Source organism: Myiozetetes cayanensis, unplaced genomic scaffold (genome assembly GCF_022539395.1).
Source record: "Myiozetetes cayanensis isolate MyiCay16 unplaced genomic scaffold, myiCay2020 scf20-37, whole genome shotgun sequence".
NCBI lineage: Eukaryota > Metazoa > Chordata > Aves > Passeriformes > Tyrannidae > Myiozetetes > Myiozetetes cayanensis.
This window is the reverse complement of record NW_026087412.1, coordinates 16174300-16188097: the sequence shown is the minus strand read 5'-3', so window position 1 is coordinate 16188097 and position 13798 is coordinate 16174300. Positions and strand designations below refer to the sequence as shown.

Sequence of the window (13798 nt, the reverse complement as noted above, 5' to 3'; positions counted from 1 at the left end):
GAGAAATCACTAAGAGATCCAGTCAGCAATCATAAAATCACAGAATGGTTTGGATTGGAAGGGATCGTAAGGGTCACTTAGTTCCAACCCCTGGGCAGGATTTCTTCCCTGCCCATGGCAGGACACCCTCCATTACCTGAACTTGGACATCAAAGCTTTTTCCATTTATCTGCATTCCCCTGCAATGCATATGCTGGGTTACCAGTGAGATCCACTCAGCTGCTTTCACCACTTAAGGAATTACACCATAGCAAGGCTGTGGAAGATGGATGTAACCACATCATTCTCCCAGCTCTTCTCTAAAACCTAACCCCTTGTGCCCAGCCTGATCACTGGAGAGCTCAAGGGCCTGTTCACACCACGGTGTGCAGCACTGCCTGGAGAGACCAAGGAATAACTGATCCCAGAGGCATGCTGGGTTCTGTGCATTTTGGTTGTGCTGGCACAGTGTTACTATGAAGAAACAGATTCATGCTCTGTTCTCATTTCCACCATCCTTAATTATGTCATTGCACTGTAGCCCTGCTCTTCCCTAATTCCAGGTAGAGCTCTACAGAAATGACTGTGGGACTTGAAGGGCATTCTGCAAGTTGCTACATTTCCCAATCTTCTGTGCCTCTAACATTACAGCGAGGACTGGGTTCCAAGCCTCCATCTTAGCCAAAGATATCTTGGATTTTCAAATTCCATGATGGCAGAGAGCTGATGAAATGCTGAGGTTTGTGCTGTGCTAGTAGCCTGGCCACTTTACAGAGGTACTGTTAAAAAAGTTAAGTTGCTGCTTTCTTTTCTGAGTAAACTGTGATTTTGTCTAAATTCCTTGTGCTATGCATCAAGAAGGCCACTGCTGCAGAGTCCCTCAGGCCAAAGCCCATCCATGGAAGCTGGAGACATGCAGAATGGGTCAACAAGCTGGGGGGTTTCTTTCTTTTTTTTTAATCTCCTCTCTGTCTTTACTGCCTCCATGCATTTTACAGGATCAGTGATTCACAACTTCTCAAAAGGAGACCAGTCCTTACATGTGACACATAAAACATATGATGTTCTACAAATTCCAGGCAGAGTGAAGGTAAATTTGATCCAGACACTTCTGAAGTAGAGCAAAAGCTCTGTGAGATACACTGTGAGCCATGCTCAGCAGAGGCACCAGTGGCTCTCAGACCTGTCACCAGGCATTTGTGGAACATCTCAGAGAGAGAAATTCAGTGGGATCCTGAGCACAAAGACTTTGCAAAGTCCAGACGTACAGCTCCTGGGAAATGGGGGTCACCATGTACAGCCTAACCTGCAAAGACCTGCAGTCAGCTCACAGCGCCCCACCTGGGCCTTGGGGCTCAAGCCAGGCTCCAAATGGCAGAGCAGAGCACCCTAAATGGCAGAGCAGAGCATGAGAAGCATCAGGCAGCACCATGGGCTGCTCTAGTGCAGTTTTGGAAGCCCCGGTGCAGAAGGCAGAGTAGTGATGGTGACAGATGTACCAAAGGTAGACAGTGCAAGTCTAGAGCAGTGACCAGGTACAGGAGGATCACAAGATCTTTAGGCACAGTGCAAGACTTGGGCATTCAGAGAGGATGAGAAGCCCTTTTTAGTGAAGACAGGAAGGCCAGGACAGCAATCAGTCAAAAAAGGACAAACACTGGAGGGCAAGTGCACCCAATGCCTGGCCCCACCTGAGTTGCAGAAGCATTGCTCTTATCAAGGGGGAGAGAAGGGACAGGTTCCACCATGTCCTCTCCCAAATAAGCTATTAAGAAGTGAAGGATTTTTCTTCCCTCAATCCCTAACTGCCTCCCCACGCATCCCTCCCAACTTGGGGCCAGCCAAGTACAGGAGATAATCCCTAAGACAAGCAGCATGAGGAGCTGTGTCAAATCCTTCCCGCACCATATGCCAGATCTGCAGAAGAATATCCTCCCACCTCCAGCACAGCTACCATGGGAGCAAACACACAGGGAGAGGCTGCAAAGGGTTATGGACACAGATTGGTCTCCAGCTTAATGAAAATGTGGGACATTATTGACAGCGGGAGAGTGGGAAACCCTTGCTCTGTGATGATCTAGAAAACCTTGTAGCTGGAGTTGGACTGCAGCTGGCCGAGGTCACTCAGGTGCCAGTGGTCCAGTGTTGGGACGATCTTGGCCCCTATCTGCCCACGTACCATGCCATCAGCGAGGGGGAAGACATTCAGGGAGTTGGGACGTTCCTTCCTGCTAAACAGAAAAAGAGAGAGGGGAAGACATCTGTTAGCCACGTACAAAGTTCTGACAGAAAACAAACACCACACTAGTATATGTGACATATCAGTCTCTAGAAATACGACTACACTCCTTCCCCTCAAGGGACAGCTGTCTGAACTCCCAGCTCCCACACTTGATGTTGGCTGCCCAGTCCCATGGTGTTACTACTAGAGCCACACCTCCTCCTGGGGTGACTTTAAGAGGGAGGGGGTCACTGACCACAACAGGCATGACTGACTGCTCCATCAATGTAAGAAATATGGAGGAACACAAAAGTGCAGGGAACCACCTGCCAATTTAATTCTCGGTGTCTCTTCTGAGAAACAAAGGTACTGTGGGAAAACAAGCCACAGCAAACAACTCTCATAGCAAAAAAATAAAAGCTCCCATAGCTCCTAGAGATGGTGAGGAATGAGGCTCTAAAGAGTCATCCACATGGCACTTCTGTATATTCCACTCGAAATCTGGTGAGCTTCAACAACAGGAAACAGACAGGTTGGATCACTTCCCATTTTAAGTAAGGCAATACTTGTACCCTTATTACAGCACATTCACAATTCAGAAACTAAACAAAGGTATAAATAAATGCATCATGCATATTGCCAGATGTCTCCAAGTGTGTTCTACTCATCCTCTCCTTTCTGGCAATTGCAGATGACTCACTAGCTGCAGGTTTGATTCTGAACATAAAAGCTGGCACAGGTTTTGAGACCAAGCTTCAGTAGTAGAAAATCTAGAGCAAGCACTGGAAGTAGAAAGGCTGCAGCAGCAGCTTGCTGAACCTGGCAACCTGGTTTGGTGCCAGGGAAGCAGGTCTGCAGGGACAGAGCACCCTTCTACTCCGGGAGTATCTCTAGTTGACTCCAGCATCCCTGAAGAGCTGAACTAAGGTGATTGTGTGATGTGCACCCACACCAGGGCTCCATGATGGTCCTTTATCCTGCATGGGGTTCCACTTATTTGTGGGGTTGTGATGAAACCCGCCCTTCCGTACCCCTCTGGTAGGAACAGCAGATCCACACGTAGCTTTCTGTAATGACCATCAGCACGGGTGTGATGCCCAGGCTGGGAAACCAGCACAGCCACCTCACCTGTGATCATTGCAAACAAAACTGCCACAGGACCCATGGCTCCTGGGACACAGCAAACACACTAACACAGGGGATAGTACCCCAGCCAGCTCCTTTAGGAAGGATGGAGGTGGAGTGTCCAGCAGAGGACACAATGTTTGCCCAACCTTCCCATTCCCAGCACTGCCCAGCCACCACAGCGTGTGTGTTGCTGTGCCAGTGCCTACCTTGGATAGGAACAAATGCCTGCTGTGGTCTATCTTGGATAGGCAAAAAGGGCCAGAAATGTGTTTCCAGTGTGGCCCAGCAAGCAGTTTTGGGATGCATTTTTCCTAAGAATCTGCATTAAAATCCTCTCCTGAAGATATGAGACTGATATATGAAAGTTTCATATACAAACTCTTTTAGAAAGGATGCATGCAACTGGATTTTTGAGGAACATGGATCAGTGACACAACATCATTAATCTTCTCCCAGGTAACAGGACAGGAGTAAATGGCCTCAAGTTCCACAAGGGGAGGTTTGGGTTGGATATTTTGGAAAACTTCTTCACTGAAAGTAGATAAGCACTGAAATGGCTGCCCAGGGCAGTGGTGGAGTCACCTTCCCTGGAAGCACTCGAAAGGCGTGTGGATGTGGCACTTGGCAATATGGTTTAGGGGGTGTGATGGTTCGGTCTTGGCTCCCTGCCAAATGCCCAAAGACTCAGTAGCAGCCTCCCCCCCTTCCCCCTCCCTTCTTTCCCCCAGAGTAAAGGAAAAAAACTATGTAAATTGAAGAACCCGAAAATCCAACTAGTTATATAAAAAAACATATATTTGATGTATATTACAGTTAAGATGCTATGTACACAGCAAAAGGAATCCAAACACCCCCCGAAGGGATAGGGAAAGGGGAAAAGGAACAAAAGGAGACAAAGAAGGGACACCGAGCAGATATATGCAATCAAACCCGAGAATTAGTAAAGTAACTAGTAAAACAAATCTCACCACATCCCTTAGAAAGAAGTAGGATTGGCACACACGGCCAGCACTCTGCTATCCTCCCCGTGGCAGGCCAGCGGTCGCTGCAGGCCTCAGCCTTAGATAAGCGAGACCAACGCAAGGACCCACTGTTCCCGTACTCCGCTGGAAGAGAAGAGAGTGAAGGCCTCTCTTCCCTTCTTATTTATACCCCGATTTACGTAAAAATCGTATGGAATACTGGGAACACTGCCTCTTCCTTGGTTACAAACTGGTAACCAAGGAAGGCCTAGATTAAAACCACCACAGGGGGCATGAGGGTATTTAGTTGAAGGTTGGACTTGATGATCTTGGAGGTCTTTTCCAACCTTTATGATTCTATGATCTTTCCACAGATTCAAACCTAGACTCCTATGTGATAAGGATTGTCAGTTTTCTTGTAGCCTTTTCTTTTCACTAAAAAGGCATCCTGACACTTGTGACTTTTAAATATTAGCAATCTCTGAAGGTTTAGTGAAAACATTCCACTGCTGTTTGTCTAAATCCCAATTTATGACCGTAATCTGACAAATACACCCATGCTCCTACTAGGTCATGATGCCAAAGGACATTGACTTCTGCCTGTATTCTTACACCCCACTGCTACCATTCCAGGTGGAATGATAAAGCTTCTGACAGGTGGATTTGAAGTTTCTCAATAACATACTAGGCAAATGTTTCCCCAATAGGAAATCTTTACCCCTGGGACTCATCTAAGCACCACAGAAAGAGAGTTGTGTGTAAGGGATTATAAAGGGATTCAAATCTAGAAATTAGAACTTTATGCCACAAAGACAGTAATTTCCTAGTTTTATGGTTAAATAAATAACTCAAGGGTCCCTAAGAGTCTACTACAAAAAAATCTCTCTTTCTCTTTTCAAGGAGGAAAAAAAAGTAGGCCTTTTTTTTTTTTTTTTGGAGCTGCTGTAACCATTAGTTTCGTTTCTTTCCTCTTCTTCAGAGTGAAATGATGGTTTTAAGGGAGTCGTGCCTCATAGGTATATGAAGCAGGAGAAAGTTTTCTGTAACTGTAGAACAGTCCTTGCCAAACCAGTGGTGCAGCCAGAGTGACTATGCTGGGATGGCCTGACATAAGTCCCTGGCAGCACTGAGACATACGAGCTGCCCCAAAGGCATGATGAAAGAGCCATTAAATTTCTCTTTGGATAATCACTGTCAGATTTCTGCTGGGAACCCGTAGCTCATTTCTATGTTCACATGCAAACACACACACATTTAACACACAAGAAGATACAGGAGCAACTGAATGGACAGGAAACAAGAACTTCACAGTCCTTGCTAAAGAGACAGAGCTACAGAGTTTCCGTAGCATCAGAAGCTGTAGGTTCTTCAGGAATGGATTTTAACACAGACTGTTAGGAAATTTCCTTGCTGAGTTTCTTTGGAAACACCTTTCAGCCTCTTCTAAACCTCCCAAGAAAGGGGAAAGACCAAACACCACAGCAGAGCTAACTCCAGTTTTGCAGTTCCAGGGTTGGCTACCAGGCTTCAAAGAAATTTAAAGTATCCTAAGGGCTAGTCTAAACTTTGAGTGCCGTAGCAGCCTTCGTACCCCCAATTCTTTCCAGTACTGGGTGAGTCTTAACACTTGGTTAGTTCCATCTCGAATTACAAGCTGAACAGCTCACTCCTCTACATTTTGCAGTAGACAAAACCTGGGGTCAGGATGTTCTAAAAGTAACATCCTGAAGTTTACAAAACATAACAAAACTACAGTTTGTTTGCCAGCATTTAAAGAGGAGAACTGCTCTCTTTGGAGGCTTCAGGCACAGCACTCCCTGCCCAGCACACAGCCAGAAGTGCCTTTGAAGAGGTACTGCTCCTGACACGCTTGTTCTGCCCCACTCAGAAAACAGGTATGTCTTGTTCTCAAGAGTAAAATAAGGGAGAAAAAAATTTTTGGAACCCAAGGGAATGGCATGAAGCTGTGTCAGGGGAGGGTTAGGCTGGATATGAAGAACAGGTTCTTCCCCCAGAGGATGGTGGGCACTGAACAAGCTCCCCAGGGCAGTGGGCACAGCCCCAAGCCTGGCAGAGCTCAAGGGGCTCTCAGGCACAGGGTGGGATTGTTGGGGTGCCTGTGCAGGGCCAAGAGTTGGATTTGATGATCCTTGTGGGTGCCTTCCAACTCAGAATATTCTACAATTCTATGGATCTGTGAATTTAAAATATTCTGGGATGTGAAGCGCAAATGTCCTATCCCAGACGTCTGATCCTGTTTTGGGACTGAACTTGTACATCCTCTGCACTTGCACATACAAGGTTCTCCCTGCTGTGTTATCCCAGCTCTGGGGCTCTCTCCGCCTCCCCTGAACCAGCAAGTCCAGCACAGGGGCCAGTATATGCAGAGAGCTATCGTGCCAGTACAGGACATCCCCAGCATCAAACCGTCACCACTCCACAGCAACCTCCAACACTTGGATTAATGAAATTCAGGTGCAGCAATAGGATTTACCTTTTCCTCCAGGACTGGCGATGACTGCAGTGACAAACATAACAGTCAAACAGCAGCAATCCCACAAAAAGCGAGACAAAAAGAACAACCATTAGAGAGCAAATGTCATGCAAACATGCACCCTACCACAGACACAAGGGTACACATGCACTGCAAACCACACCACGTGGAAGTGGGCACCAGACTCATTACTCCTCCTGGATGCCCATCGGTACATACCACACCCCCCAAAAGCTGATGCACAAACTTCTCCCCCGTCCCATTTATTTTAAATAAACCCATTCAGATTTGCATCAGAGGCCATGAGAAATTATGCCTGTTCCCCCACCCAGTGCACCACAATCCACAAACACTGCTGTTGCCCCCTGCAGCTGTGCAGTGACATCAAAACACACCCTCCCAGGTGCTTGTGCACAAGCCCAGCAAATACAGAACTACACGCACAGCTAACGGTGCAAAACTGGAAGTAAAGGAAAAACTCCCATTTCCCACTGGTAGTTCCTACACACTCAGATCACAGTCCCACTGGAGGCTTTTCACAGATAGAGTGTTTCTCTCCAAGGACACTAGCAAAAAACTGACTTCTCCAATATGAAGAGGCAATTCTTGATGAAAATTTTGCCCTTCACCCCAGAGTATGGCAGTCTTGTAGATACTACCAGCAACTTTTCACTGTGTAGCTCTCTCACGGAATGATAATATAAAAAGCTATATATAATTTCAACTTCTTTGAAAGTCAGGGAAGAAAAGCTCATTAAAAATGGTTCGATGATCCTTGTGGGTCCCTTCCAACTCAGGATATTCTATAATTCTATGATTCAAGCTGGCAGGAGCATATAGGACTGACTCTTTAAAAGAGAAAGGCCCTAAGTTTGTTTTTGCCCGTGGTACTTTTACATTCTACTGGGTAAACACTTCCACAGATATTCTCATTTCCAGAAGGTTAAGTGGGGAGGGAAACAAGCCTAACATGCTTATCCCATTCCAGCTGTAACACTAGGATCAGATCGTATTCTGGGAGCTCACTGTGGACTTCCAGACTGCAAAAGGGAGAAGGAAGAAAAATAGTCTGATAAGGGAGATTTTATGAACAGATGAACACCTACAGACTTTTTAAACCATGTCCTGTCTAGCTTTCTGCACCCCTCATGCCTGTCTCTTCTGTCCACAAAAGCTGCCATCCAGCTTTTTCTTTTTTTTTCAACTGATTCCTATATTTTAGACAATCCAATTCTAGTCAAAACCTAAATACTGCAGGAAGGGAGGAAAATCAATTTCTTGGACATAAGTAGGTTTATTGGGTGAGTGACTGACAGAAAGCTTCGCTTGAAGGAACAAGGGGGAAAAAAATCCTATAATGGCTAATGCATTTAATTGCTACAGTTTTTCTGGCTGTCCCACATACAAAGACACACGCACGAACACTTCATTTGACACCTCCATCCATTCTATAGGTAAACCTTTACATGCTACCTGAGAATACAAAGGTGTTTTCCAGAGGCCCCATCAACAGCAGCACGATAAAGCCTCAGCTTCGTAACACAATGCACAAAGCTCCTCGTCATCAAGCCTTAAAAAAGGTACCCACAACTCACCCAGAACCCATTAAAAAGAGCTTCTGCTACAGTCCACATCCCCAGGGAAAGGTCCTGCTCTGGCTTCTCTCTTAAACACACATGCTCAGTGTGTAAGTTCCCAGGTGACACAGGTTACATGGAGAGGTCATGGCCCTACCTTCTCCCAGGGACACTGCCGTCCGTCTGGTTATTGCCCCCAACTTGCTGCATCTTGGATCGCTCAATGTGTTCCACGTAGGTCTGGATCATCTGGGAGGGGAGAAAAGCACATGAGGCAAACGGAGAAGGAAAAACTCGTTTTCTGCTTTTGTTTCATTTTCTACAACACTCATTTCCAGTTTCCCAGGGTTTTTTGCATATTTCCTTGTCTCTGCTATTTTCTTCTAAGCTGATGATACAAGTGATGATATAAGAATAATCTGATAGGAAATCTGACAGAAATTGTGTCAGAAATTACTTCAGCTGAATCTCGTAACAGAAAAGCTATGAAAGAGCATATCTAAAACCAACATAAAAAATCTCCTGGAGGCTCACTGGCAGTGGGAGATGTGGTAGTGGGGCACTGTGCACAGTATCACAGAACAGCTGAGGCTGAGGAACCTCCTGGGGCCCATCAGGTCCAACCTCCTGCTCAAAAAGGGCCACCCTGAGCAGGTTGACAGGACTGCATCTGGGTGGACTGTGAGTATCTCCAAGGATGGAGGCTCCAACACATCTCTGGACAACTTGTGCCAGCGCTCATTGTCCTCACAGTAAAATAGTTTTCACTCATGTTCAGAGTGAGCTTTGTGTGTCTCAGTTTGTGCCAGTTGTCTCCAGTCTTGCCACTGGGCACTGCTGAGCAGAGCCTGGCTCCATCCACTTTACAACCTCCAGTCAGGTATTTCTGATGTTCCCAAAATTCAGAAGCTCTAGTCATCACTAGGATTGTAAAACTGAATTCTCTGACATGGCTTTAAGTATAGACAAAGAGTTTATTTATTCAGAAATAACAAGATGACACTCTAACCTCTGTGTGACGCTGATGCAGAGCATTGTACTCCTTCTTCATTTCTGATTCACGTTCCTCCAGTCGAGAAACTGCCAAGAGAGAATCCCAACCATCAGCTACCACGCAGCTAACAGGCTCTCAAAATAAAGTATTTGGCAAACAAAGCCTATTTTGTTAGAAATTAATTTATACCTATGGAATAAAACAAACAGAAGCAGAATGATGCAGGTTGTGGGATCTGGTGTTTATCACAAACTCAGTTTCTGGGTACCTGCCCGTTCCCAACACCAGCAATTTTGCACAGTAAGTGCAATAAAACCACGTAAGTTCTTCAGCAGTAGCCCAGTGCCCTGTAAGTGTTTCAGTTTGACAACAATTTAAATTGTCCTCTGGGACTGGCACTTCTGGCTACTAGAGGAGCAGGAGGACTGGACAAGACACCAAGGAATTCTGAAGGGAACTCCAGTCAACAAACCATAGCTGCACATTTTAAGAAAGTATTTGTAAAAATAAGCAAATAAACAAGCAAATAACTTTGATGAGTTTTATAAGAGAAAAAAAATGAAAGATTCTATTCAGAGGCAAGGAAAAACTGGAAAACAGGTTCCCAAGGTCCAAGTCTTGCACCTGGAGAGACTGAGCTTGCCCCACAAAAGAAAAGCAATGCAGTCTCTACTGAATTAGTGTGGATACATCCCATCCTTTAGAAGGCTCAGAAGTAAGGGAAAACCAGACATTTCAGGCTTTGTGTAAATTACATTAAACCAAAGAAGAAGTATGAAAATTATTTTTAAAGTAGCACTGTATGTGTGTGGAAGGCAATGTGTACAATGGTGTCTGGTGTACAGCTTTGCTTACTCTGGTCTGCATAGTTTTTGGTCTTCAGCTCCAACTGTCGAGTCTGAAATTCAAGGTGTTCCACTTGGATTTGTAGTTCTTTCTTCTCCTGTTCCAGTGCATCTTCAAACTCTATGAACTTCTGCACAGGGAAGAAGCAGAGAAGGAGGCACAGATGAGGATTACATGTAAAATGGGTTTGCCCTATGTGACTTCTCTTCACAAAAAAATAAAGCTGAGAGAATATAAATAACACAATAGGAAATAAGACTTTTTTAGTACTGTAATTAGCACGACAGCATTTTATCAAGCCAAAGAGTCTATTTTATATGAGAAAGTATTGTTATCTTTAACGTATAATTAATATATAAACTATGGTCCAACATGAGTTCTGTAAACTCTATCATCTTCAGCAACATTGGTCTTCCTGTACAGAACATCGGGCTTGAAGGAATGATTTTACAGATATATTCATTTCACAGTGAAAACACAACAGGAAAATACCTCATTTCAGGATTTCTTTCTGTAAACTGTCACTTCTGACCCAGCTTTAGCCACCCCCTGCCATGGGCACCAGCACCCAGAGCAGAGTAAAACACACGGAACATTCCACCCAGCTCCACTGCAGTCAGTGGGTGTTCCATGGCTCTTGATAGGAGTTGGAACCACAGGTGCTTTCATGAAATACTGAAACTAAGAAGGGTTTCTGGGAAGTGAATGCATCTCCACATCTCTGCATATACATGGACTAGCCTGATTCTTGTGTGGTACATGGTCACCAGAGGTTTTCTGCACTAAACACCAACACAATCCTGACACATAATCCACACTTCTAGGTTCAGAAACAGAGCTGCTTCTAGCACCACCCCTGACACAGACTGGTGGGAAAATGCCTAAGGCTCAGAGAAGATGTGCTCTACTAAGCACACACATCCTCTCCCCAGCAAACCAAGTCTGAACACGGTACCACCAGGCTTACAAGGACACAGGATACCACCCACAGAACAAGTCTTGGCCTGGCCTTACAGAAACAGAAATTAGAGTCTTGTTATATTACTCCTGAATAGTTCCATCCAAAAAAGCCCAAAGTACAGCATCATCTGTACCAACCAGTCCAGTAATTAGAACACCAACCCGTCAGCTGAGCAGCACGACCACGGCTGAGGCCAGGGCAGCCCTGGATCCAGAGCTGCTGAGGACAAGAGGGAGCAGGAAGTAAAGCCAAGAGGACTTTAATCCTCCTTTAAGATGTTTATGGACCAAGAGGAGCCTGCAGGAAGTAACTGGGGGCTGCAAGGAGCTCACAAGGCTTTGCTCCTGGCCCTGCCTCTCTCCCTCCCTATCTGTTTGCATTATCCTCCTTAGGTCCAGCCCCAACAAATTCAACAGCTGGTTAAAATCATGGATACTGGGGAGGAAAATCCCTCTCTCCCCTCTTCTGTCCTCTACATGGGGGCAGTGCTCTCTCCACAAACAGTGCTGCTCAAAAGGGCATGGGAATTTCAATTTAACAAAGTAAAGCCTTGTTGTACTCCAAAAGAGACAGACTGGTGAGAATCCTTTTTGACAAAGATTCCCAGGGAAATAAACACATTTAAACACACAGTAAGATTATTTGTTAAATTCTGCACATGAACCAATCTGCACAGTGTCTGGCTGCACTCTTGGGATAAACCCCATGCATATTCCCTATTGCTTTTACTGGAATTATCAGCAGGGACACTGGAGCTGTCATTATGAACTGGATCCTCTCCCCGCAGATGACTGAAAGCCACATCATTTATTATTCCTGCAGACTTTTAAAACTGCTCAGTAAATTCCTGGGAGCAGTGACTCAGTTTGCATTCCTACATACCTGTATTTATAGAAACAATCAAACACACTTTAGCCACATCTCATTTCCCTGCACTTGGTGTTCTGCAGTGCCTTTAATCTCTAACTGGGCTTTTACCTTTATCATCCTTCCTTCCCAAATGTATTGTAATAAGGATGTGGTGTTTTTCCCCACTTACAGTTATTTTGCACAGCATTTTGTAGAAATACCAGCAATACCAATACCCTTTTTCCCCCATAAAGGAGTCACCTCCTTTATGGGGGAAGCTAAACATTTACTTTTTAATTAAATTTTAAGACTGTACAAGGGTTTAGATTTTTAAGTAAGTGTTTCTTTCCTGAGATGTCAATTAAACACTGAAATCCCTTAGTCACTCACCCAGCAACCTGTTTTATGGATTTTAAGAGATTTATAAAGCAACCTGCTTGTACAATTGCAAATTTATTACTGAAACCTCTTCCAGAACAACAATATAATTTCATAATAAGTAAAACAGGAAAAGAAATCCTAACAGACACAGTGACACTGAGCAACAGAGTTGAGAAGCAGCAGTTTCACTTGCTCCATTTGGAGTCTGATGGAAGCTATCCCAACAAAGAGCCTTTTCCTAGTATAATCTCCACCTCCTTGCAGGGTTTTGTGGGCATCATTCTCTGCTAAAGCTCTATTGACAAACCCTTTTAATTACAGCCAAGGGCTAAATCCCCATCCCATCACAGCAGCTCAGCTTTCACCACCCTCCTGCTCCCATTTCTCCAGCCAGGAGAATGCAGTCCAGCCAGGCAGGAATGAGGCGTTTAGCAGCAATAAAAACGAATGGACATCAGGAAAACATTCACAGATTTCTTAACAGTAAATTAGAGGGTAAAAGAAGGTACAAGCTCAATTTTATTCCCATTATATAGGTCACCTTTAATAGGATTCCTGGATTTGCTACTGCTGTTTTGGTTTAATTCAGAGAAAACTGATTGAAAGATTAAGTGTTCTACAAATGTGGCTCAGTCTTCTTCCTCAGACCTGTCTATTTTGCAACCTAAAAGTAATCAAAGAAACATAAAACTAGAAATCAATTAAACACTTGGAAAAGAAAGAGACACAGAGACAGTGACATTAAAAATTAATATTGCCCTAAGTGTTTGGAGGGCAGAGCAGCATTTAGGGTAAGAGCATTGCAGGATAGCCCACCTGGTGCTGAGGAGATCAAATGCATTTCTGTGTAGGGGCCCTGCTCCTGCATCAGGGCCCATCGCACCTGAGCTTCTCCCTGCACGTCACAAGCTCTGAGAGCCAGAAAAGTCCCAAATCCAGAGTGAAGTGACCGGCCAGAGGAGTGGGATAAGAAGGAGAGGATTCCTGACAGGGCCGTGCCCGAGGAAGATGTTCCTAACAGAGCTATCACTGTCACTGCTGCTCATCCTTCATGGCACCAGGGTGTCCAGGCAGGCTTTATTCTCTCCCCGTAAGCCTGCAGCACACATTCCACACAGCATGCAGGGAAAGGTCACCCCAGCCTCCAGAAGCAGCAGAGATCCAACTGACTTTACTCAGAGATGTGAACACAGCCACAAGCACAACTAAGCAATGTCAGAAGGTTGGGGAAAGCAGGCACTTGAGGTTCATGTGAGTCACTCTTGTGAGCAGCAGCCTCCAGAGACAGACAGCAGAGGCAGTGCTTCATGGCCAGCACGATGCTGTGCCACAGGCCTCAGTCAGCTGCGGCTCATGGCCCTCATCGTGGGGCTGCAGGTGGCCCAGGTGAGCAGCCAGGCTGGCTC

The 13798-nt window shown here is 45.3% G+C and overlaps 1 protein-coding gene across 25 annotated transcripts in view; it reads right to left on the bottom strand.

Annotated features, from left to right (window-relative positions):
* The window catches only part of MAPK8IP3 (mitogen-activated protein kinase 8 interacting protein 3), a 74468-nt gene that overhangs the window by 42167 nt on the left and 18503 nt on the right, over nucleotides 1-13798 (bottom strand). For 9 of the 25 annotated variants that reach the window (XM_050317013.1, XM_050317014.1, XM_050317017.1 and 6 more), the window contains exons 2-6: nucleotides 10211-10331; nucleotides 9371-9441; nucleotides 8519-8610; nucleotides 6785-6808; nucleotides 2066-2210 (exon numbers count right to left, since the gene is read on the bottom strand). In XM_050317013.1, coding sequence (XP_050172970.1) covers nucleotides 2066-2210; nucleotides 6785-6808; nucleotides 8519-8610; nucleotides 9371-9441; nucleotides 10211-10331 — 453 coding nt within the window. The remainder of the gene's footprint in view (nucleotides 1-2065; nucleotides 2211-6784; nucleotides 6809-8518; nucleotides 8611-9370; nucleotides 9442-10210; nucleotides 10332-13798) is intronic. The other 16 variants (XM_050317020.1, XM_050317025.1, XM_050317037.1 and 13 more) reach the window with 7 other exon arrangements.